This window comes from Dermacentor variabilis, chromosome 5, assembly GCF_050947875.1.
Source record: "Dermacentor variabilis isolate Ectoservices chromosome 5, ASM5094787v1, whole genome shotgun sequence".
Lineage (NCBI taxonomy): Eukaryota > Metazoa > Arthropoda > Arachnida > Ixodida > Ixodidae > Dermacentor > Dermacentor variabilis.
In genome coordinates, this window is record NC_134572.1 from 99,138,726 (window position 1) to 99,165,875 (window position 27,150).

Genomic DNA, 27,150 nt, shown 5'->3' on the forward strand with positions numbered 1-27,150 from the left:
ATTTAAGCACAAACAATTTCAAAACAACTGCAATGCCTTCGTTGTAGTTGTGTTCGCAACAGCGGCTTAATTCCTAACTCAAATTGTTCACTTGGACTACTCCATCATTAGAAACTGACTACAGACCAAGTTCACATTGCACTTTTGTGTAATTGCACATAAAAAAACTGTGTTTCAAACTATACTAAACTAATTACCAAGCTATTGATTACGAATTATTAAATTATTATTTCATTACTAAATATTACTAGACTAATTACCAACTAATTACTAAACTAGCAAAACATATTGTGCAAAACTAGCCAAACAGTTTGTGCAAGGAAGGGGGGTGGGGACGACATCAATCATAGAACAGTGCCATGTATAATTTTAACACAAACACATCAAACTTTAAATTATTTTGCCAAAAGTTCCCGTTGCATGTTCATTCTACAAGCATGCTGATACAAATGTGGGAGAGCTGTCTTTCCATATGAAAGATTTACATGATTGGCTAGCCTGGCCATCTGGCATAGCAGATTGTTCACCTTCTAGTTACGCAAGCACCTCTGGTACAACTTCTGTCCCTACATGAAACTTTCGGGGAAATTTCACAACCAGGTGAAAAGCATCGAAGGACCCTGCCGCCGCCGTTAATGACACAAACATGGCCTACAATTCATTTCTGCGCAAAACACTGGTCGATAGAATAAAGTGATGCCTTAATTTGATCTTTTGTGACAAGCGACGACCACTGTCAAACCTCTATCACAAATGAGAGCTGCAATACAAGTTCAATTTGGGGCCTGCATTCAGCTACCACTGCATGAAGTGCTTTGTAGACTGTCTCCTTTGTGCAAATCCCATCCCTATGTGCAGAGTAGCCAACCAGACACTCAATCTGATTAACCTCTCTGCCTTTCATCTCTTTTTTCCCCCTTGTTTTTACACAAATTGATGCCATGTGAAATGAAGTGTTCTGTATTTTGTAATCAACAGTTGCTTTAGAAGCGCTGAAAGCTGCCTAGTGGCACCCCTCTGCACCTGCTCATCACCAAGCTAACAGCCGTCAGTGGCGATTAGTCACTTGTTTGGTAGTCCTCAAAATTCTGGAGCATCCCACCGCATGCCACTGCGGGACACTCACCGCTAGTGCGTTTGTGGAAAAAAGAAGTGTATTTTCGCACTTTTTGCAAACAGCTGAAAAACATTGCGTGCAGCACACTGCTGATCCTCAAAGCAAAGTACATTGTATATGCATTATCTAGGCAAAACATGCATAAAATTTCGTCCACTGCAAGTGATAGTCTGTTACAGCTGGGTTCGTTAAAAGCAGAATTCATTGCAGGAATAATACAGGCAGACCAAACTAAGTGAGAAGAATGGTATGCTTTCCAAAAGTATGTAGTTGCGGATCCGTTACATGGCTGTGCACTTAATTCGCTTAGCAAAGAAATTACAAATAATGCCCACCAATACATACAGAACAAACAATCTAAGATCACAGGTTTAAGCGCCGAGCTAACATTAGGAAAAAGAAGAGCTGCTTCAAGAAGGCTTTAAAATAATGCAGCCTGCCCTTAGAAACCACACCAACGTTCCAATGTAATCAGTCACAAAAGGTGTCGTAAGACAGTGCAGCGCTACTCACTTGCGAGCCAGCATTCCTCGGCCATATCTTTGTAGCCCTCGGGCTGCGCAGAGGAGCATCCGGTAGCGCCTGAACTGTAGGTAGCCTCTGATGTGCTTCTGGATCATCAGAGCACACGCCTTGTGCTTTTCTGCTCGGAGCTTCTCCAGGTAAGCCACCTGGCCTGCCCGAAAGAAAATCTTGGTCTTGCCAAACTGAAACTTGTCTTCTTCCTGTGACAAAGCAAGGTCGAAAAACAAAACTCACCAGGTTGAACGATACAGCATGCAGAACTGTGGTTAGGCAAAGAGGAAGGCCTCTACAAACTTTCTACAACCTACAGCATGGCTATTTGAGACATTTCTAGTGCTTAGAGGGAGAAAAATGCCTTAAAACGGTCTTGAACCACCCCTCGGCCTTGGTGAAAAGACATAGTCCGTGGACAGCATATGCTGCTGTGAACACCTCAGCCAATTTGCAGCCAACGCGGCATGTGGAGCTCGCAAGTGGAGTACAAAGTCACCTTTCTCTCAAACGCTTTCTTTTCAACAACAGCCTGCTCCTCACTCTCTTCTGGACACTTTACTTCGTAATATAGTGGACTCCCATAAGCGGCTGCTATTGGTCAACAGCTGACGTCTATCAAGAAAGGTGTTTGGATCAGTGCACTTCTTCCTACTGTTACGGTGTATATTTATTGGCAAAGTTTAATAAACAGGCTGAAGTAAGCAAAAATCTGGTTTAGAATTTCGATAATAATTACATACTTCCAGAAGAAGACGACTATCATCAGCTCACACTCGGCCACGGCCGCCCACGTAGCAATGAAACTTTGGCCACCCTGCTTATCAGTGTCATAGTCGTTGCTACTCGCTAATTTCGACCAGTTTTGAATGGTCAACTAGCTTCAAACCCCAGGAAACTTAAAGCCATACCACACGCATGCTTCGCACGCTTGCCAGTACACACTTCACCCCTGGTCGCTCCTGGTTATTTGTCTTGGCAGACTTATTCATAGCGCTTCAAAATGCACAAGTTGGACATGGCTACTATCCGTTGGTCCAGCTGGTGAAGGAGAAAGCCAGTCCCGGACTGCACCATGTAGCACAGTCAGACGAGCTTATGAGTGCGAGCACGCACTCAAGCCCTCTTGTGCGCAAACTCAACGCTGCACACACGCACTACAGTTGTATGTAGCTGGGGTCTGCTAAAAATACTGCGGCCACCACGGCGTGCCGTGACAAGTCCACTGGCTAAGCACACTGCAGGTCGCTGAGGACAAGCACATTTGGCTTACGTTTTCTGCCTCATAGGCACCGAAATCTGAAGTGGTGGTGTCTACATAAACATCCAAAATCAAATTTGAACTGCACGCCACGGTGATTTTCAGTAGGCAGGGCATTGTGGGCATGCCTCACTTTGCCATAGCCTTCGCAGTGCAGGGCATTTAGGAAGGAGCGGAAGCATCGTGAATTGCATCTTTGATTGCCAATAACTCCACTTCTGCTGAATGTATTGAAGTACCTCTTGCGGCAAAGTATTTCTGAAATAGCCTATTTAACCTTCAAATGCATTTCTCCACTTCAATAAAAAATGGTTCAGGAACCCTTTAAGGCTGTTTCACATGCAGCGACTGAAGTGAAGAAAATCACCGCTACCGCTTGTGCCACACAGATTTTCGTTAAAAGGTTTCACATGCCTAGGTGACAGCGTGATTTCCATACAAAAGACTGAAGGTTGCCTTTCTGTTCTCAGATATTCAAGCCTGTATTTATGCGATCTACCTATCTATATTCTTACGCCAACCCAGTGGCACAAGATATCTACCAGCTTGGGCCACTAGGTAGGTGCTCGTGGTCGAGATGCCGTAGTGGTTGTTGCATCATCATCGTTCCAGCTTTGTTGTCGACTCTCATCATGCCATTGTTGTCTCACCATTGTCGTCATACAGTCATCGTGCATTTGTTGTCACCCCACCATCGTGATGCCGTTGTAGTCTTTCCATCATCGTCACTCCAGATTCGTCATCGGACCCTTGTCATGACACTGTCATCACACCATCATTGTTGCACTTTGCAATACAGTAATCCCACTATTGTCGTCGCACACTCATGTTCATCCCATTGTCCTCACACAGTTATCATTGCGTGATTGTAATAAAGCCGTCGTCAAGTATTCATTGTCATATTATCAGCGTGATGCCGCTGCAGTCACTCCATTGTCATAATTCTAACTTGATCATCCGACTATCATCATGCTGTCATCGTCACACACTTGCTGTCATGCCGTCATCATGCTGTCGGCATACTATTGTCATTACTTCAGTAACCTCAACACATTGTCATGTCATCGTCATACCACCTTCATCGTTCCATCGATGGCAATCTTCCGTCATTCTATCGTGATTATGCATTCTACCGTGATTATGCCATTGTTGACATGCCGTCATCATAATTGCATCATCGTCAGACAGTCCCTACCGTGCATCCGTTTTCATACCATTATCGGCATGCCAGCTTTGTCATCCAGTTGTCATCCTACCTTCGTCATTGTCACATTGTTCTCATGTCGTCGTCACGATGTCATTGTTATATCCTCCTCAACTCATTGTCATCATGCCATCACCATCATACCGTATTCACAGTTCCATCGACTTCATTCTTTCATCATTCTATTGTCGTCACTGCGTCAGCATCATACAGTTGTCATCATGCCACCATGCTCAGGGGCGAGCTTTGCAAGTGAGTGCCATGCCAAAGTGGCACAACACCGATGTATGTTGCATAGAACCGGCAACATATTGATGTTAGACAATGTGACTTCAGGAATAAGGTGTGTCCATACATTGCTTGAATGTTACTTGGATTACCGTCGAGCCAATGTGGGATAAGTTGTGCCGTAATTTTTTCTTACAATAAAACAAGACAGAAACTAGTCAAATCTTAGCATTTTGTTATTTGTTTAAGAATACTGCCTTTTTAATATTTGTTTAAAAACAAATGCAGTCTACGCTCATTACAACGGACCCGTGTACACCAGAGTTTCAGATATAACGGACTATATTTCAACCTTAGTTTGGGCAGCCTATTTTATTAATGCAACAAAGTTTGCTTTTAACAGACCACACTACAACGGACTATAGACTACAGTGGACAAAATTAGCGGCAATTTTAGTAAAAATCTGGCATATAAAATGAATTTTTGCCATGTCGACACGGGCTGGCAACTGACTTGCAAGGGTCAACCGATGATCACTGCTCAATAACTTATGCGCGAGGGAGGGAGCAAAGCGGGGCAGAAGTGCGCCACTTTTCACATGCGAGGCATGGTGGCAGGCGAGGGAAAGAGGGGGGGTTCTACTCTGTCAGCTGCTGTTAACGGCGCAGCCGCGTGGGTGCTGCAACTTGAAAGCGATCTGCAATGTGGACAAAGTGCACGCCTGCGTGGACGCCGTACCTTGAAAGCGATCTGCGATGTCAACTAAGTGTGAGCCTGTGCGGGCCTCATCTTCAAAGCGATCTGCGATGTGGACAAAGTACACCCAGTACCAGTAGCTTCATATGTGCTGTGCTTTCGACGTTTAGTTTGCGTTGAAGCGACAGACAGCACAAAGGTCAATTGGCTCGATGCTGCTGCCGCACTTATCTTGCTGATTTTGCTATCGCAATCGATGCTGCGCCTTTCAAGCAAAACCGCAACTTTTTTTTTTTTTTTCACTTACTCTTTCCCATAATGTTGTTAGACATCGCGACGGAAGTTTCAGAAGGCATCTTGGATATTACAGAGCTCGGATAAAATGGACATCTTTTTGTCCAATTATGAAGGTCCACTGTAACGAGAGTCAGCTGTATTTATGAATAAATAAAATAAATATTAATTTAAATATACTGAAAGTCTTTAAAAGAGCTGTATGGTTAGGATTGCTTAGTCCACAACTGCAGAGATGCCGGCACATCAGTGTAAAATAGAAGTTGGCAGAAAAGCCCTTAAATCAACAGCGCTTGCCGTTGAGCCACCAAAAATTGCATCAATCGCTATGACTTCGCCACAGCCTTTAAGTGAACCAGCTTTTAGAAAATGACGAACAGATGACAAGTCAGGAAAGATGCTGGAAGGAGAAAAAAGACCCAACATTCTTTGTCCTTATGTCTTTCTGTCTTTTAATAAGGTATTTCTTTTTGTTCTTAAGAGCTAGAAATGCCTCAGATATCAAAGTGCCAACTAGTCCAGCTTTTGTCCTTAAGTACAGCGTAAATGTGTGGTAGTACATGGTCCTTCCATACCTGTAGTCTAAAAGGGCTGAGTGAAGCAAACATTATGGGTTGTGTCAGCCAATCGGGGATGAGAACAGATGCAGGCCTGAGCAAAACAAAATGGGCTTTTCCACTGTAAGCCACTAATCAGACATCCCGTGACCCTTTCGTTTAGCTTGCATCATGCACAAGGGTATTAGTGGTGAACAATGGTAATGCCACTTTTTAGTTTCTGATTCCTGTTTGCTGACACAATCTATAGCTTTCGCTGCACTGAGATTTAGAGAGTTTAGTTCACATCAAGGGATGGTTTGATCATTCTGGGATATAAGAAACCCGGTTAATTCAGATTTTACGGAACGAAGAAAAAAGTCTGAATTAACTGAATGCTGAATTATCTAGGGTATCAGAAAAACAAGCAAATGCTTGCTACATCAAGAGGCTTTTATGAACTGAATAAATCAGTGAAACCTGTTTCTATTTTGCACAAAAGCAGTGCAGAAGCAGCACTTCTAGTCATCTTATGACTGATCAGCGCTCGCAGCAGTGAAGGCCTCGTAACGTCCTTTGCAGCACGGTTGCGGCACACTTCTTCATCTGAGACACGCTTTTTACTACCTTGCATAAATCCAGATTATTTTTTCGCTAGTGAGCTGGTTGCCAACAGATCATACGTCCATCGCAATGTAGCCAATGCTCTTCACCCTCAACAGCTTTGCATCGAGTGAAAGTGAAACTACTGTTTGCCGCATCCATTACGGACGAAACAGCGACCAATATCAATACGATCATAGACGGCAACCTTGCAGCTCTGAAGGCACGCAGCCGGTGCATGCACCAAGTCAAAACAAAACTACCGCTTGCTGAAACAACTGCAGCCGTACTCTGAAAGTTGTGCAAATTAACTGATGTGCTGCTGAATACATTCGAAAGAATGAATTTGGTTCCATTAAATAATGCATAAACCTGCCGGGATAAAGGATGAGTCCGAATTATCAGATTTTACAATCAATGAGGGTCGAATCAAGATTTTACTGTAGTTTCATTTTTGCACAATCATTTTGCAGTCTGGAGCTCTGCTTCACTGGAACAGTGAGCATTCTGTCAATCTGCTGCACACAGTATGAAAATATTTCTTGATGATCAGTGCGCCATCTGTTTCAACACATCCCTTTTCATTGGCTTGCCAATCAAAGCATCCCAAAAATTATACACAACCCCTGGTCCTTGGCTATATTTCAGAAGACAGAAAATCCTGTTTTTATGCCGGCAGTAACACATTCACCTACACTTTGGCAATGTACCTTTTGAACCAAGGTATATTGTCAAATATGTATATTGTACATATTGTATTGTATACATATATATGTTGTATATTGTCTAATATGCCACAATACAAGTGGTACTCTGCTAGCAGAACAAAAGCATTGGGATACCTTTATGACATTTTCCAAGATCTTCCTACATGTAACCTTGAGGTCGCTCCTGTCAATATCTCGGGCGCAAGTCAACACACGATATCTGCTTAAGAACTCCTGATAGCCCCATCTGGAGGAGAAAAAGAATACATGGGATCAAGTGCTCCTGATGACACTGCCAAAAGCCATGACACTATAGGGAATTCCTGTGGGAATCCTCAAAATGGCCTTGCCCGTCTTGCGTTCCTTCTGGCACGACAAACCTCTGCTCGCACCAATGCTGACTAACCTGCAAACCCATAACTGTAATCCGTCAATCTAGTTTAACTCAATCTTTATGTTCAGTATCACTTCAATGCTTCCTTTTGCATTCTTTTCTGCATCACTAAATGTTATGTTAACATGAAAGGTTCAAAAGCCTGTACAGAGAAAAGCTCAACACTCTGTAGTACAGTTTGCACTCCGAAAAGCTGAAACAGCATTGCCCACCTTGATGGGTAGCCAGCTGCACTGATCCGGACTGTTTCCAATACACCACATGCTCTGAGCTGCTGGACTGCCCGTTTGGTGTCAAACGTGAATGCTGCTTTCTGGTCATTCGGTTTGATGCAACGGACATAGTGGGGTGTCGTGGCATTCAAGGTGCTCATAAGCAAGCCAAGAGAGTCACGAAACTGTAAAGAGGAAGACAAAACCAACTAGTTATACAGTTAAACCTCAATATAACGAAATTGTCGATATAATGAAGCATTTAACTTTTCCTAAGTTCTTGTCCAGAGAACACCATGTATTTAAAACCTCTTTATAACGAAGTATGCTAATGTACTATCTTCATATTGTACTACCGATGTAAAGATATCGTTGACACATCATGAAACTATCTTTTGACACGTTTCTCAAATTTAACGAAATTAATTTTTTTTTCATTCAAATTTTCTTTTTGCAGTTGACCGATAATTAGGAAAATTTTGCGGCCCATTCTATGTATGTAAAATTGATCGGCGACTCTTACTTATTTGCATAATAGGTCGAATTTCAGTACAACAAAATTTCAATGTAACGAATGAAACTGATGATTTTACCAACTCCGATATGTCAAGGTTTAATAGTAGCAGCAAAATAACAGATTGCACTAAAGTCGCATGCAGCAAGGCTGCCACTGTCATTTGTGTATGCTGTAATAGGAATCTGTTCCATTCGAGTGCTGGCTTTTCAACATATTCTTCTACTGGGAACATCATCTATCTGCTATACAGCCTGAACAATGTACTTTCATTTTAGGTGCATCTCTCAATATTCAGTTCAATGGGGAGCTTTGAAAAGAAGGAAAAAGACTGACGGAAGGCACCGTTAAAGTTTGCTTCCAGTATGTGGCACATGCCCCAAATCAAACTGATGCAAAATATGCACTTCGGCTGCAAAACATATTTAATGACAGATGTAGTGAGGGCTCGGCAGATTGTTTCCAGCCACCTGATTGTGAGGTCAGACTGCTTTGCTTACTTTACTAATGCCTCTAATGCCACACACACAAAAAGCATTTTGTGTGTGTTGGCGAAGTACTAAAAACATTTATTGATGAGGGGTTTACTGTATCAATGCAACAACAGAGTGCTATGGCAGATGCTGCAGCAGATGGCTCCAATTGTGACCACCTGGGGTTCTGTAATGTGGACCAAAACCTCGGCATCCACAAGCATTTTTGCATTTCACCACCTTGGAATGTGGCAACAACATCCATTGATGAAATCTAATCAATTTATGGGGTTTAACGTCCCGAAGAAACACTGGGGCTATAAGAGATGCCTGTAGTGGACTCCACATTAATTTCAACAACTTGAGGTTCTTTAACATGCACCTAAACCTAAGCACTTGAGCATCTTTTTGAGTCCGCCCCCTTCGGAATGCAGCCGCTGCAGCTGGGAGATGGACCTGCAACTTTTGTGCTCAGCATCAGAACCCCACAGCCAATGTGCCAGGTGTCCAGCAGTCACACTCACAACCTTGTTCTCAGCCGCACAATGGCAAGTAGTCTTTAAATGTGGACTATCAAATGCCTCTACCCCTCAGTTCAGCAGCTTGAAACCGAGATGTTAGGTCTACCCTTTTGTCTATGATGACTGCAATGCCAGGGTGCAAAGAAATTTTTTTTTGCGGGGCCGCTGATCCACAGCTTTTTTTCTTCTTGAAAATTCCATTCAGTGTACACAATAAAACAGTCAGACAATAACTTTGGCAGAATCACATTAGCACTTCATTAGGATCACAATGCCTTGCCGTCCATATGTGCCTGTTATGGTACATGTATTCTAAGTAGCATAATATGTCTTTAAAATTCAGAGTGAACAGCATACTCACCATGTAACATGCTAACAAGCTGTGCACTGGTGAGCACAGAAACAGAGGCAACTTAGCACAAGCAGAATGCTGCTAATGACCTGTTGTCTGCATTAATCGATCAGTCTTTCTGAACTAATTCGTGCACTATGTTTACTGTGTAGTTACCTGGGAGCCCACTGTTTTCTTGTGCTGCTTCTTTGAAGACGACACCGGTTGTGCAGATGCAACTTTGACTGTGGGTTTCAGCCTCTTGTTTGATGATGGCTCATCTTCAAATAACTCTGCGACCAGTTCGTACTGCATCAAATATTCACAGATAAGTGCATGCCAAACAAACACACATGCACGCCTATGCATATGCGCTTGCATGAAGTTCTTTAGACTATTTCCCTGTTGCTCTCAGATATTATATCTACGGCAAAGACAGACACCTTTGCTTTGAAAAGAATGAACAGTGTATGAAAGAGTTGCACCATTTTCCAATACAGCCAGGTAGCAATGCAAAGCAATGACTTTCCAGAAATTTGACAGACACTCATTTTCACTACATGGAAGGAAATGCAATGAAACTCTCTTCCTTCTTTTGTGATCTCAACATAAGTGTCCAGTGAACTCCAGAAAAGTATAAACCAATTAAATCAGCTGAGAACCATCATGCAAAGCAATGATGTTTTATTCATGTATTTCCTATACTATTGAATCCAATGGTAGGTGTTTTAACATGGTGCTGCAGGAAACATAGAATACAGCACATCATTCTTAGCAGTTCAACATTCATAACAAAAGATAAGGTTGAACAATACATAGACAATACAATGGAACAAAGCTTTCACATGTATAACATCATTCCACATGAAATGACACATAGGCAATGAGACAAGCTTTTGTGTGCACAAAAACATCAGTTTCAAGAGTATAAGTACTATGTGTTACATTTGTATTTGCATAACAAAGAAAGAGATGCAAATAAAGTGCACTGAAGGAAGCAGAAATGTGAGAACTAAAAATTAAATTATGGGGTTTTACGTGCCAAAACCACTTTCTGATTATGAGGCACGCCGTAGTGGAGGACTTCGGAAATTTCGACCACCTGGGGTTCTTTAACGTGCACCTAAATCTAAGTACACGAGTATTTTCGCATTTCGCCCCCATCAAAATGCAGCCGCCGTGGCCGGGATTCCATCCCGCGACTTAGTGCTCAGCAGCCTAACACCATAGCCACTGAGCAACCACGGCGGGTTAGAAATGTGAGAACTATGGACATATATGTATGCTAACAATCCAATGATCTACCATGAGCGAACCAAAGATTGTAGAGAGCGATGGCAGCTGAAAAAACATTTGGCATTTTTGCCTTAAGGGCAAGCATTGACAGTGATAGCAAGTATTAATTGTGCTTGAACTCCTTGGACCTAGTCCTAACTATACATGGGTGCAACATACTGGCAGGATGCAGCATGCAAGGCAACTGCAGCTGGGCAGAAGGAACAGCTGGCATGAACATGCACACAATGTTCATGCCAGCAGTGGAAGGCAGAATGCTGCCTTGCCCCTCCACCGAGGCGAATGAGTAACACTGATGGTGCATCTACTTGCATCATTATTTTTGCAGCCAGACACGCTCTGCATCTCTAACACACGAGCCTCCAGGCATCAGCAGAGCACAACAATGGTGACGGCGTCTTGAGTATCCCTATAATTGCTATAGCAAAAACCCACAGGGTCTCTTATGTTATCCTTAAGACGACTTGAAGGCAAAATGACAAATGCTGATACATTAAAGGCAGGCACATGACATACACATCTCCATTAATTTGCTTAGCATCTCTCTTAATTCGCTTACTCATCCTCTTAATCTGCTTAGTCATCCCTCATAATTTGCTTACTCATCCTCTTAACAGACTTGGTCATCCCCCTTAATCTTAATTCACTTAGTCTACTTCACCTAGTCATGCCTCTTAATCTGCTACCTAGTCATGCCTCAATCTGCTGAGTCAACATCTTTGCTCAGTCATCCTCTTAATTCGATTAGTCTAACTCCCTTGAGTCATCCACATCCATCTTAATTCGTTTTATCATTCATCTTGCTTGCTTACTGGTATGAGCCACTGATGATGACAGTTCTTGTATCTTTCCTGTCATGGAAGCGTTTTTGCTCAAGAACTTTGAAGGTTGCCTGAACACAGACATATGAGCATGAGCTCCCCCCCCCTTTACCTTAACAAAACTAATCATCTTACTTGACTAGCTTTGAGGATGTTGATATGTTCCTCCAGTACGGTATCCCTGTTCTTCTCGAGGAAACCATACGACTCGTAAGTGACGTCATCCGCAAAATGGTGGATGATGAAGGCAGTGTTGGAAAGGCGGGGCTTCTCAAAATGCTTCCACTGCTTACACTTCTCAAAGAGCTTGCCACACCATGACTTGTCACTTCCCTTGGGCACCTAAAGGGCAATGCCAGCAGCAATATTTATGACAAAAGCAGCACAATAGAGAAGCCTATCATTAAGTCAAAGACACACTTCCAGGTTTAAACAGCACAGTTTAGTATAAATGAATCAAAGCCAGCTGAATGGCAGGCTGTGGAAACATGTTCAGGTTAAAAATGATTTGTAATAAAGGAAGCAATGCCAGCCATAGTGCTGTCAGAAACACGCACGCTATTCATAGCAGAACACTGTCAAGCGCGCACAAACAAGAACAGAGGGATGTGTAGACAACACAAGCGCTTACTTCCAACACGTGTTGTTTACACCTCCCTCTGCCCTTGTTTATGCACGCTTGACTGTTCTGCTATGCAAAATTAACTCATCCAAAAGTTGGTGCTCTTAAGCTGTGCATAGCCATATATGTTATGCCAGACTCGCCAATGACATTTCAACCTCCCAAAGCAACATTTGTACCATAAGGGATGCCCTAGTTCAGGGCTCCCAAATAATTGTTACCCCCTGGGATTCTTTAGCATGCAGCTGAATGTAAACACGCAGGATTTCTTGCATTCTACCAGCACTGGATTGTGGTGGCGACCACCGAGAAATGAATCTGGAACCATGTGCTCAGTACCAGAATCTATCCTTCTAGAAACTACAATATTTTGTGCCACAGCTCAACAGAATAACATTATGCTTAAAGCAACGTCCAAATATTTTTCTTGATTAGAGACATTTTCTTTTTTTCATTAGCAATCCATACACCTTTTATATTTCCATACTTTAATAATAGGATTAATAGGCTGTTATAGCATTTTACCACCCACTCCAAAGCGTATGGCACATTTCAACTCCTAAAATATGAACACACACAAAGGCAGCAAGATCATGCAAGCACATGTGTGACAGAAAGAAAGCCTACACTCACTCGACATTCTTCATCCAGCAGATCCAAGACTCCCAGTTTACTTTCAATGAGATCAATACAGGGCTGGTTGTCGTAGAAGTCAATGAACTTCCACTCTATCTGCTCCCTTACATACTCCTCCTGTTCTAGTTTGAATACATGCTGTAACGAGAGGCAATGTGTTGCACATTAATAACTTGCATAAAATGGCAAGTGGTAAGGTAAAGGCACTCTAATTGAATAGTTAGGAGCAAGTCAGCTGCACCAATTAAATTTTCCTAAATTAAACTGCTATAATTAGAAAGGCCAAGCTTTTATTTGCATATGCTGATAACACTGCACACCAGTAAATTGCTACCATGCATGTATTACCATAAAAACGTAACTCTGAGGGGGCTCTCACACAAGTGCACGCTTTTCAAGTTCCAGCTAAAAAAATTTCAAATTGTTCCTTTTTCTATATATTTGTATTTATTGTGCTTGAAAAAACATATCCATATGAGGTGCACTAGAAACAAACATGCTACAGTTCTTATGAAAATATCCGAAAATAACATGATTCCAATAGAATGGTGCAATAAAATTTCAACCATGTAAGTGTCTATTGTATCTGGTATTTCTTCTATATATTACCCAGGACGACTTCACGGTGAAAGAATGAGCTCTTTGCATCTGTGCATTGGTATTCAAGGACTAAAGAGGTTAAACAATGCTCTCCGAAAAGCTCATTTGCTAGGACATACCATATTAAACTGCTGCTGGAGCTTCTCATTTGCATAGTTTATGCAAAACTGCTCAAAGCTGTTTGTCTCAAATGTTTCAAATCTGGAACAAACAAACATATGCAACATTAAATCTACAAGATTCCTCAACACGTATGCTGCATATCTGAAGCAGCCTATCCAGACTTCATAAATGTAAAGAAGCAAAATGCTACCTTTCCTATACAGGTGGAATAGCTGGTTGACCTACACACATATATTCACAAGAATGTACTGTCGGAATAGTTGGTTCATTAACACTGGTTTGCAGTGCATAAAAATGCGACAGTGAGAGGTACACACGTAGATACAGCATTGTACATATGCGTCTCTCTCACTGCCCTGTTTTCACGCAGTGCAAGTTAGTGAACATATATTGAAAAGCTAGACAACAGAAGACCTCAGTTGTCCGAGCTTTGTGGGGATTGTATCTACCTTCGTTCCAAGTTGAGCTGTGAATCTAAGTGCTATCAGTACCGCAAGTGTAATGGGTGTGCGGATTTCACGAATAAAGTGAATTTACAGGCCGTGTTTTAGTGCACAGTGCAACTCCAAATGCCAAGCCGTATGCTCAGGCATCATAGCAATTCAGCTATTTTTGCAAGCTACACATTCCTAAAGCTCTTCCAGCTGATAATATAGTGCCATCCACTTACAAAAATACTTTGAAAATAAAAAGGAATGATTGTTCCATGGCTGATTTTGCACATTTCTGAAATATGATGCTGCAGGAAAACCTTCACTGTAATGGTTTCTTGTTATAATTGGTAGGTAATGTTTTAAGTGAACTCTGCAGTATGTTTGTCCTATACGCTTCCTTTAGCCAAGATGCCAGAAGTCTACCATTTTTTTAGAAAGCAAGTTCATCTACTGCAACACAAGAAAGCATCAGTAAGTTGCTGCAACAGAACAGTGAGTAAAGCTAGGGATCTCACCCATATATATCCAGGACACCAATGAAGCGGTTCACTTTGTCCTTGAAAGAGAGCGCCTTATTGATCCTAGAGACAATCCAGTCAAAGAGGCGTGCATATATGTGCTTGGCAAGTGCATCTCGGGCAAACATGGCCTGGTCGGCAGTCATCGGCTTCGTAATCACCTCCCGCATGCTCTCAATTCGTCGGTTGCAAAGCCAAACCGAGATCTGTTCTTGGTCTATACCTAACAATTCACACATTGTCACAAGGTGAGGGTTTTGGGGCTGAAAACAAGAAAGAGATAAGCTGTAACACACAACTTGCATGCACTAAGTGGTCTCATTTTTGTTTATAGTAATAACTGATTGGTTTTACGTCTCTAAAGCTGGACTTGCACGACAGATATGATTGCAAATGAATTCAAGCAGCGGCGCCATGTGACATAAGACACCCACATCACAGCTCACAACCTCATCACAACCTCACAGCTGGCATCAGTACAGGACACGCAGATATCCAGCTAACAGTGTAAAGCATGCCTTTTTATTGTGAACATTTCGTTTCAGCGAGCGACTTAGTTATGGTGAGGGTGATGGCTCTTGTGGCTATTTCTTTTGTATGGGGTCGCCGCTGCTTGATGCAGCAGAGCCCCCCATAAATGTGGTAGGGGATCATTGTTGCTAGACTAAGGTGTTTCACTGTCAACATTTTGGTACCTCACACCAAAAAGCACCACGCTGATTTGGCTTTCTGCTTTATTGTGAATAGCTTTGTGCACACCAAGTGAGTGCCACAGAGATGGGTGACACATGGCACCGTTATAAACAATCCACAAGGTAAAATCACAATTCAGTTCATCATGTGAATACAGCTTAAGCTACACCTTAGCTATGGGAGAAAGCGTGGTAAAGAGCGATGCATTATATTTTGTCATTTTGATTGTCTCTGATTATTTAACATTCACACAAAGATAAGTACACAAGCATTTTTGCATTTCAGCCCCATTGAAGTGCAGCTGCAACAGCTGGAAAATAAGCTTACAATCTCGTTGAACACTAATCTCTCAGCCACTGTGGTGTGTGCTTCACAAAGTGTGCCCACAGTGCCAGACAAAAGGACCCTTTAAGAAAAGAGCCACACTGGCTTTTTTGCAGTACACTTCGCCTATAATGTGAGAGCTCATGCACTGTTGCAAGGCTGAGCCCTATGTGTGGCTAGTGCATTGTTCTTGCATTCCTTTGCGCCATATTTAAATTTACGAAAGCAAGAACTATGTACCCCCAGCTCCCCAGAAATCATTATTTTAATGTGCTGGCCACCATAGAGCGGGCACTGGCACATTGCAGGATAAACTAGCTGGGCACTTTTGTAAAGAATTTATGGCAGCCCAAAGGAACAGCATGACAACATATCAGGTAAGGCACGAACAACAGAAGATAAGAGACAGCACTATATGACAAAATGGAAGGTGAAATGTTCCTCCAAAAAGAAATACATCTTGCTGTTCATGCAATTTTCACAACAAAACACCTTTTCATTCATTAACTTTCTCAGCGAGACATGGAAAGCTTTTGCTTTCCATGTCTTGTCAAATTAATGACACAGGAATGTCAGTGAAATGCAGCAATTTGCACAGAACCTGAATGGATCTCCTGCATCAACCATAGCAGTCGAGGACAGCAAACACGATTTCAACACATTATTAGCAACTTGTACTTTGTGTCTGTAGCACAGGCGTGCGCACAAGGGAGTGGGCATGCATGGGCCCCATTGCCTGCTCAGAGTGGGATGCAAATCTAGTGCGCACTCATTGGTTTGTGCAATGGAATGTGAAACTGGAAGCAACTCTGCAGTGCATGCTGCCACATAGCCGGGAGGGGCTGGGAAAGGCCTAAAGTACAGCTGTCCCCAGCTTTCCTTCTTTAACTTTAAGAAGGAAAGTGGGTTGAAGGAAGGAAAGGGGTGCTACAAGAGATTTCTTCCCTACCCCCAAACATACATGCACAGTAAAAAAAATGGCGGGGTTTTATGTGCCAAAGCCACTTCCTGATTACGAGGCATGCCCCACACACACAATCGGAAGTACTGCACATGCTTATGGTTTGTAGTCAGCTACATTTCTGCCCCGGTGTTCCCTTATGTTGGCCCATCACTGATGCGAGACATGTAGTTTTCTGCTCCTACTAACACCTTCCTAACATTTCATTTTTCAAGAAAGACAGTAAAATCATTTTTTTGATGCTTTATTTTCTCCAACCTGCCCATAGGCTACTTTTTGGAAGGGTCGGAGTGACAGCATCATGGGCTGTTAATAGATATGTTTTTCTACTGTAACAACATATGTATGGTACTGAGGTAGATTAGTATGAATGAAACTGGTTGTTTCAAGAAAGACGTTAAAGCTTCTATTTTTTTTTTTTTTCAATCTTCCTATAGGCTATTTTTATGGAGAGTTATGGCATTATGGGCTGTTGAAAAAGTTGCTTTCTGACTTTACCAACTAATGCTTGGTGCTGAGGTCAATTTGTATGCATGAAAATACTAGTACAGACATATTCAGTGTTTCATGACCATTTTACCTTACCATCACTATGGACAAAGTTAGAAATAGCCCAGATAAAGTCAAACTCACCTATAATCATCCCAGATATAATAACTTATCAGTTATAATGAACACATTTCACTGCACTCAGATATAACAAACGTTTTCAACAGCGCCATACTGTTACAACGAACACTTCAAAACTGGTTGCGGTAAAAGGAGGGCACACGCTAAGTTCTGAAGCACGGAGGCGCAACCTAACTGGGCGCATGGCAGCAGGCCCCCTGCTCCATTCCAACAGCAACGAAGATTACGACCACCAAGATGAGTGAGCGCTGTAGTGGATTTCAGAAGCCACAAGAAAAGTCACTTGCTTTTCAACCATGATAGGGTAACCATGCTTTTAAGGCATGTCTCCAGCATAATTAAGATTGTTTTAAGTGCATTGACTAAGAGGACAAGCAAGCGGATCCACACAAGCGTTAACTTCAACAAATGCTTTGTTAGAAACAGGTGCCCATATTTATAGGCATACAAATCATGCTCATGTGCAGGCAAAAGTGCTGTGCGCATGCTAAATTGCATTCAGAGAATACAGTTATTTTCTTGACAAAGCAATTGAAGGCATGCTCACACACTTGTCATTTAGGCTTGCCATTTTTGCTGCTTCAATAATCAGCCTAGTGACTTCATCTCTGTCTCGACACAACAAAGCTATTTTGAAACGGCTAATAACCACATGTGCTACAATGCAGACCTAGCCAGCTGTCACGTCCTTTCTTCACATTGTTGCTGTGTTCTTTTAATTTGTCCCTTAGACAGTGTCCCGTCTCACCTACGTAGAACTTACTGCATGAAAACAATTTCTGATAGACTATATTCTCTGCAATTTACAAAGTGCTTTCTATGGCCTTGCTGCAGCACATCCCTCGGTCAGTAACAAATGTGAGAGCATGTTTTCAATTGCTTTGTTTTCTGAATGCAATTTCATGCATGCACGGCACTTTTCAATTTCGCATGAGTGTGATTTGCATGCCTATGAATATGGGCACCTGTTTCTAACAAAGCATTTGTTGAAGTTAGCAATTGTGTGTGTCTACTCACATTATCCTCGCCGTCAGTGTACTTAAACAATCATAAGTATGCCTTAACAACAAGAGCGTGTGTCGATGCTTGTCTCCAGCATGCTTCAGGGTGAGGCAGTACGGCGGCTGCGGCCTCCGAGATGGCACTGGCGCACATACCGGTGCTACCTCAGAGGCCATGACAGCGGCACTCATCTTTGCTCTTCTCCGTGGTAGCGCATGCATTAAGCCTATTTGGATGATTTAGGCCAGTTTCGACCGACAGCCACTTAGGCATGGCTAGCCTATGGTTGCTGTCGATATTGATATGGCCCGAGTCAGTGTGAATGTGGTACAATGCGCCTCTGTTACGTAAAGCTGCAAAGAGTCACCGATTACAATGCCATTATCGGGAGATCACGGTTCGCCAACACTTCGTTTATGCTGTTGTAATGGCGTTCTACCTTTCGAACTTCCTACTTTTTCGACCAATGTGACACAGAAACCATAACTTCGCAGCTTTCGGCACGCATGCAGCTAAGGATGCAGTCATTACGACAAGACCTTTCCAAAATGCTGGCATGCTGTAGTAGTTTCTGCTTCCAGCGAACTAGAATGGTTTGCTTTAGTATGGAAAATCCCCTCTTGTCCCACTGATACTAAAAATATAGAACAAGCTCTTAAAGAAAAAAATGGCAGCCGCCGTGATCATAGTTTCGAATTGGCAGATGATCAGAATCGGCCGGGCACCATTTTGAAAAAGCTATGACGACGCATTTCGTTCTTTAAATGATGTTTTTTTTTTAAGAAAACCTGCAGCTATATGTGGGGAAGTGCCGAGAGCAAAAATTAAGATCCTAAAACTGATTTTTGGAACAAAGTGGTGATAATTGTAACTCAATGCCAGCCTCAGTGCTGTTTATTATTGCATGTTTCGAAGGATGAGTCCTCATATAATGAACTACCGATACAACGATCACTCTTCGCGGAACTATCGAGTTCATTATAAACAGGTTTGACTGTACAGCCCAAGGTGGCAACGCCCTTGCCCTGAAAACAGAATTATCAAAAGTTTTCCCATTTTAAAACGGTGTTCTCACTCAAAGGCTCGTTCATGGCATAGAGGTGTTTTGAGACACACTTACACACATAGAAAGACCCAAGCCATTTGACAGTAGTAACTGCATTGCATATCGTAAGTGTTTGACATGCGAAATCAACCAGGTAAGCTCCTTCGCAAATCACCAAGGCAACAACAAAGACAGTTAAACTTTTGTGTTTGTTCACAAGCGGAAGGCATAAGCTTGCGAGAAAATGCCTATACTCCTTCACCACCAACTTCTTTCACAACTGGTATGATCAATTCAACTTAAAGAATGTTTCAAGCATTAGGCTGGAAATCTCTGCTAGATGGCCCAGATATGCAGAAAAGCCCTCCTAGAGAATTTTAAATCAAAGCTTTATTTGTGAACTATCCAGAACTTTCACGTTCGTGGCTGCTGGGTGCTGCTGTATTGCCGAATAGCGCACATTAAAAAAAAAATTGAATAACACGACTTATGGTGCGATTGAACGTTGATCGCCCAGCACAACAGCCCTATTCTCTATCTATTAGGCCCCAATCGCACAAAAGCTTCTATTGTGCCAATGCCAACTAGCTCTATGAGATGATCGCCATGCGTGTCTCATTGTGCAGCACGAGTGGGTGAGAACACATGCACAGGCCAGTTTCCTTTATGCCAAAGACGCAGGAGTGAAACAGGCAAATTTATAGTATTTGATTAACTGCTTCACGAAAGCTTTCCTTCACATATTCCAACATGTGCATTGGATCTGCATAATTTTCCTATAATTTCATTCGTAAGAGAAGAGCTTCAGCAGAACAGTAGTCAGTGGGGCTTCAGTTGCAATAACCTTACGGCTAGATTAATCGATGGAACAAAATCTCGAGTGCTCAAGGCATGCAAGGATTGTGTTCTCACCTGTACCATACAACACTCGGTGTCATCACCTCGCTCACCACCTTGCACAACTTCCACATTGCCCAAGTGTAAAATGGCAGCCAGTATGCGGAAGATCATTTGCTGCTGGCTATCCGTAAAACCTGAAATGCAAAACCAGCACAACCAAGAGTTCTTCAGAGCCAAATTGTTTAGGGCATCTTTGCACCCCTCAGTAGCAACATTTTAACATGCTGGTAATGAGAAAAATCAGCTCACCAAGGAGTGTGAAAGCGTTTCTGGTTGTCTGAAATGACTGTGCATCATCAACACCTGGAATGTGCGCTGAGTCGCCTTGGTTTGTGTAGTGAAATGTTGTTTGGTCACCTGTAATGAAATGATTCAATGGAGGTTATTCAAATTAGAAATGTAATTGGCAAATTTATAAATTATCAAGTAACTACAGAGACTGAAAAACCCAAGTAACTACAAGTTTGCACAAGGTTCCAAACTACACCAGGGTCCATATACACATTGCTTAAGCTCAAGCAAATTAAAAAAATGATTGAAGTGAGCATACTTCATGCTATTAAATTATGAAATATAATAGATTAACTGCATCTAAAGACTTATATGCCGTGCTAGGCTACACAGTTTATAGCAACATCCGAGTTAATGATGTCTGATCTTTGATTGAAGCACCATACCAATCAGTGCAGCAATGCAACTGAGCGATACACTCTGCAATAAATGTAAAAACTTTCCCAATAATAGAAATCAGTGATCAAGCAAATAATACCCAGCTGCAGATCTTGTAGTTCGTCAAGATCGGCTGAAGCACATAGCTGGTAGAAAATATGGTAGTTGCGCTCTTCAGAAGCCTGGAATACGACTCGAGACTTTTCTAGTAAGTACGTCCTCATGTTGGCACCGATGATGTTGAACCTGGAGTTGAAGTCTATTTCTATGTACTTGCCAAAACGAGAGCTGTTGTCATTTCTGGTTGTTTTTGCATTGCCTATTGCCTATTTGGGACAACAAAAGAAAAAAAGAAAGAGCAAAATTAGGTCAAGGGCAAATTGATAGAATAAAATACGAGACATAAAGCAGGGGTCACATTTTGTCAAAATTCATTTCACTTTCCTATGTTTTCTTCCTTTGCTTGGAACACTGTGTTTGCGTGTCAGCAGGAAACTTTTTAGATTTAGTTCTATATCCGACAATTCGTTATGCCGAAAGAGTTCAACTGTAGCTACAATAAAAGTAAAACAAGACCGCATATATATACACCAATATGAGTTTATAAAATTAATGACATGGTTAGAAAGAACCTGAATGTGGGTGACACTCATTTCACTTGGAGACGGAAAAAACAGCCCAGAGAGCACATAGGTTAAGAGAATATCAGCTAGTTGATGGGTTTTGACATCCCAAAGCAACAAAGATGCTGACAGATGCCACAGTGGGGAACTTCAGATTAACCTTGACCACCTGCATATCTTTAACAAGTGCCTAAATACAAAGAGCCAAGAGAGATAAGTGTTTTTATATTCGACCCCTACTGGAATACAGTCATAGCGGCTGTGAATTGAACCCTAAACCTTGTTCCCAGCAGCAAAACATGAAAGCCACTGAGTCATTGCTGTGGTTCAAACTGGGAGAAGCAGGAACACAGCAGAGCACTATGTTGCACTGTTTAACTTGTAATCTGCGTTTTTATCCATTCAGTTTATTCCTGCCTCAGTTACAACACAATATCAGCAAGTTAAGGCAGAAAATAAGGGTGCTACAGTCACATCCATGTAGTAATGCAGCATCAGGCGTTCACAAGCACAATATCCTTGATTGTGATAAAAGCTAAGATGTTGCACTGTTTTTTGATCAAGCAATGCAGCAGATTTCATTCTGTAATGCTGATCGAAAATTTCTTGCCTATGCAAGCAGCTAAGCCCACAGGTTCAGAAAATTTCCAGCCAAAAGTTATCAGCAACATTAGTCATGCAAAACTTTTCACAGCATGATTACACATTCTGTACAGACTAAACAGCTGAAGATTGGAATGCTGCAGACGAAAGGAGAACTGAAGCTAGCAGCCAGCACATTTCCAGAAAGCCTTTCATGCCACTGACATGAGGTGATGAAAGAGCACAACCACGAACCAAGAAGAGACACACAGAACATGTCACAACACATGTTACGTATTCTGTACATCTCTTCTTTGTGGTTGTGCCCTTGCAGTACATCATGTCATTAAGAACCAAGTAGCCCAGCAACATGTCCTTCTGCTGTCATACCAGGCAAGTATGTCTACAATGCATATAGGGCCTTAGGGCATTATTAACTGCATAGCTGGTACACCAAACTCTCTCACTTATCAACTTGAATAAATGCGACCTTTCCTTACTTGGCATAATCATCCCACAACAGCTACAATGTTCACTGTAATGACTAAACAAGAAAAAAAAAACATTGCGAAATTTTTCCAGAATGCCTGCTTTTTCAACTGACATCAGCAACACTGCCTAGAGTTTGACCGGTGTACTGTAGAGCAGAGGAAAAGATCTGTCAACTTAGTTGCTGGGTTTAGGAGAGACTAAATATGTGTAGCGCTAGCCACATAAACACTTAAGCCATATGACCTTCAGCCTGGTGTCAGAAATTTAGTGGCTACCGACATAATTGGCATTCTTTGTTCTGCAGCATACCACTCGAGCGCTTTATACGATGCTCCAGGTGATAGTACTTGCTGCTGTAAAAAATTGTATAGCTGAAATGTACAAAAAGAGGTTGCTTTGTGTGTTCCTCCAAGTGAAATCAAGTATGCAAGTCACATGCTCACCTCCATAATAGGGTTGGATGCCAAAACTTTCTTTTCAATGTGTGTCTCTGTAGAGGAACCTCCAACGGTAGCAAAGTAGCGCATGGCATACTTGGCAGAAACAGTTTTTCCAGCTCCAGATTCCCCACTGACTATGATAGACTGGTTCATGTTTTCCCTGAAAAAAAGAAAATGAAAGTGCGAGCCAAAGCTCTAACAATAAAAGGGAGCAATGTGCTCCCTCTTTTTATAAAATTTACAAAATTAAAATAACTTACGGATCACGTTTGCAACTCTCTAGCTCAGCAATAAAACACAATATCACAATTACGCAAGCTGCACTTATTGAGATATAAAGCAGACAAACTGGTGCATTATACAGTGCACTTTGAAATGAGACTTTTGCAATACCCTCGTAAATCTAACAATATCATGTCAGCCGTAAACTGATCAAAAATTTGTCCACTTTGTGCTCCAACAGATGCAGTTTACAGTACAGCAATATCCATTTTTGGTGCAGGGTTTCGAATTTGTATATTTCGCGGTACAATTTTTAAAGAACCAATTTTCTACCCGCCACGGTGGCCTGGTGACTATGGCGTTTTGCTGCAAAGCAGGAGGTCGTGGCATCAAATTGCAGCCACGATGGCCGCATTTTGACGGGGGCGATATGCAAAAACACACATGTCCTGTGCACTGGGGACACACTATAAAGATTCCCTGGTGGTCAAAACTAATCTGGAGTACCCTACTACAGTGTGCCTCATAATCAAATTGTGCTTTTGGCACATAAAACCTCAGAATTCAAGAACCAATCTTCAGCAATAATTGCAAGAACAGGCCCCAAATCAAGATCATGCTTCTAACAATTGTTGCAATTCAGATTTCTTTCTAAAATGCAACAAATTTCATTTAAATCGGTACATCAGCTGTCTATTGAGAGCATTTCTGCCTTTCACATGTACTTGGAACAAGGAAATCAGATTCAGCCTTGAGCCAGAACATCCTCTTAAGCCTTGACTTATGGTGGCAGCATATCTGAATGTGGCAGCCGAGTGGCGAGGACTACCTGTATCGTGGCACTGGCAGAAACATCACTTATACACTGTTCACATAGCAAGTTGTTTGTCAGGTGGAATACGGTAGACTACCCAACTAGCACAGCCCTTATACACTAATGTGCTCAAACTAACATCAAAAGTAACTGCTCTAGCACAGTTCCTCATTACGGGGCATATGGGCCTAAGGTCTATGGTGAATGAGGCAAACAAAAAGAAAGCTTCAAGAAATTAAACTAACTACAGTAAGCCGAGGCAACAATGCTTAGCAAAATATGTAAGTGAGCTGCAGTTTGAATGCCCGAGAATGCACTGGAACAAAATTTTGTGTGGATTAAATTTTGCATAGGCTAAATATTTTAAGCCCCATAAATCCACGCACACACACACGCACCTTTCCATTTTGGTGTACGCCTCCTCGGACACGGCAAATATGTGTGGATCCAGGTCACCCATAGCTTGTCCCCGATATGCGAAGATGGTGTCATTGCCATAAATAGGCAATTCCTCATAAGGGTTGATAGCAACAAGCACAATCCCTAAGGATAGAAGAAGGAGAAAAATGAAATCAGCAGGGTGCTACAAAATGACTGTACCTCTTGTCTTGGGAACTAAATATACACAACAATCTCTGTAAATATAGAACTATTAAAAAAATGAAGCAAGTAGAACAATCTTACATAGATGGTTGTTTCAAATCGTATTTGCTATATTCATTCTTTAGCCTCAATAAAGTTTCACGTTCCTGAAAGCCGGCTAGAAAAAATCGGGCTGCATTCTCGACCAAACACTCTTGAGCATACTTTCACTTTTGCATGAACATTATGGGTGATGCTCCACAGGAGCCATGATCATCATGTCATCACACTTGAGGTCTATGCAACATGAATATAGCAGTGAAGATGCACTATTGCTTTCATCAGGTGCACCTCTACTGACTCATGATTGTATGAATAAACTCACGAGTGTGCAACAGTGTTGTCCCATTTCTCTGTATTGTCTTTATGCTAACATTTCATATTAAACAGCTAATTATTGCAGCAAAAACATGCTTACAAATAAATCTGCCTAGTCTAAAAAATATTGTTCCCTAATACATGTATAAGTGCAGGGAGGAGCATTTGCTTGTAAATTTTTGCCCAAGGCTGATTTGCTCCTAAAGTAAGCTTTCGGCCGCTGGTACCAGTGTCCCTTGTTCTCCAAATCAGGGTCCCCTGTTCTTTACGTCAATGTGCTTAGTGTTGGCACTTTTTCAACACGAAAAAAAAACATAGCACCCAAATCTCAATGTGTCCTATGCCCCATATGTCAACATGGCAGCATAATCTTCCATCATACATCACATTCCTACAATAATAAAACAAAGAAGCCATTTTTTCTTGACTGTGGACCCTATCTTACTTCCACTAGTTAAAGCAATGAACTGGCACACTTAATATGCCCCCACAGTTCGTTGATGCAAGGCCACTGCCTGCTACAGTAAATGTGAAAAATTTTGCAGGTGGCATTTACCAGCCAACTTGCTTAAAGGGACACTAAAGACAAATACTAAGTCGACGTGGACTGTTTGAATACCATTCCATAAACCTCACAACACTTGTTTCATGCCAAGAAAAGACTTAGTTTGTGAGAAAATTGCATCTGAAGGGTCCGAATACTTTTTTTCGAAATTCAAGTCTGCCACCAAACCGGAGGAGTGGCGACGTTGCATATGCCATCACCACCCTTTGCTGCCGTCGGTGAGTAAAATGGCGCTCGAGAGCGGCAGATTTGCCACTGCAGCTGCTTTTTGGTCAAGTGGCGTAGACCGTAGGACATCCTGCGACATCACATAGAAGTTGAATTCTCTGCTACTTGCAGTTCGTGCGAGCTTTGTGAGCCAGCAAAGCCAGCACAGCAGCACGCAATAACTACTGCAATGCGAAACCGTGGCCGGCGTGGAGTTGAGTGAAAACAAAACCTTTCGACCGCCCGCATCATTGTCAAGGGTAATTTCAAAGCGTTCTTTTTTTCTAAAAATGGAATAGAACTGGACAAGTAACGTTTTATTTCATATTATAATACAATACAAGGATGTTTTGTGCAACGAGTGGTTGAGTATCAGTGACAATTTAACTGAGGCATGCTTCCATCATCGGGCAAGTACTTGAATGTTCCGGGGGAGTCTCTAATCATGTCCTGCATTTACCTCAATTTCTCGACTATTAAGGCTCTGTTTGCGATAATATTGATGCCTTAGATTCTTGAGCACTAATCCATCGCTTTAGCTTGACTTAATATTTGCCTTTAGTGTCCCCTTAAGTGCAGCCCTCTGAAGTTCATGCTTACAAAATTTCAATTGTATAAAATATACATTGTTTAAGCTGACTGACTGGGTTTTGAGACCTCAATAGTCTCGCTACGCAGCCGCCTATGCACACCACGCTTAATGAATTCATCAACAGTGGACGAACAAGGGATGCCTTGGCATGGATGGAGGCAATGCTTCGACAAGAGGATTTGTCTTCATCAGAGCAACAACTGGTTCCTGCGGCAAGGTTTCTATAGATAACTCTACCCCAAGTATGGGAAGCCTAAGCAGCTACAAAAAATAAAAGTGAAGTAGAACAGGGTAATGAAAATGAAAATGTTCAAGTAGGTATTTGTGATGGTGAGAAGAGGCGGAGTGTACCATGGAAGGGGATTCTTGAACGTTCAGCTTATCTTATCAAAATGTTGGTCTTCAGGTTGAAGCTTCCCTCGTTTTCCCACTACTGATCAATTGCAAAAGAACTCTCCCCAATCCTGTAGCCCTTCATCTCATTTGAATCCTCATTAAACATGGCTAATAGAGCTTAGAACAGAACCCACGAGCCAGAATTACGTGTCCACTTTATTATACTGACAGAAACATGTGAAGACAATACAGAATCCTGCATCCTGTATACAGCCTCTTCTCTCAGCCTGCGAATCAGAGATTCAATAATGCTGTCAAGATAACCAAGATTGGAAGCTGAAAGAGATAATGTGCAATAAAGCAAGTGGCTGCCCTTATCTTGTGCAACAGATAAGAAAAAATGGCATATTGTAAAAGAGGAGCACTTAGTTGCAG

General features: G+C 42.0%; 1 protein-coding gene across 2 annotated transcripts in view; it reads right to left on the reverse strand.

Annotated features, from left to right (window-relative positions):
- The window catches only part of didum (dilute class unconventional myosin), a 70,229-nt gene that overhangs the window by 38,454 nt on the left and 4,625 nt on the right, over positions 1-27,150 (reverse strand). For both annotated transcript variants that reach the window (XM_075693154.1, XM_075693155.1), the window contains 13 exons: positions 24,454-24,598; positions 23,023-23,179; positions 20,983-21,208; positions 20,463-20,570; positions 20,226-20,347; positions 14,656-14,921; positions 13,703-13,784; positions 12,981-13,121; positions 11,861-12,067; positions 9,786-9,917; positions 7,770-7,954; positions 7,299-7,410; positions 1,631-1,842 (listed from right to left, as the gene is read on the reverse strand). In XM_075693154.1, coding sequence (XP_075549269.1) covers positions 1,631-1,842; positions 7,299-7,410; positions 7,770-7,954; positions 9,786-9,917; positions 11,861-12,067; positions 12,981-13,121; positions 13,703-13,784; positions 14,656-14,921; positions 20,226-20,347; positions 20,463-20,570; positions 20,983-21,208; positions 23,023-23,179; positions 24,454-24,598 — 2,095 coding nt within the window. The remainder of the gene's footprint in view (positions 1-1,630; positions 1,843-7,298; positions 7,411-7,769; positions 7,955-9,785; positions 9,918-11,860; positions 12,068-12,980; positions 13,122-13,702; positions 13,785-14,655; positions 14,922-20,225; positions 20,348-20,462; positions 20,571-20,982; positions 21,209-23,022; positions 23,180-24,453; positions 24,599-27,150) is intronic.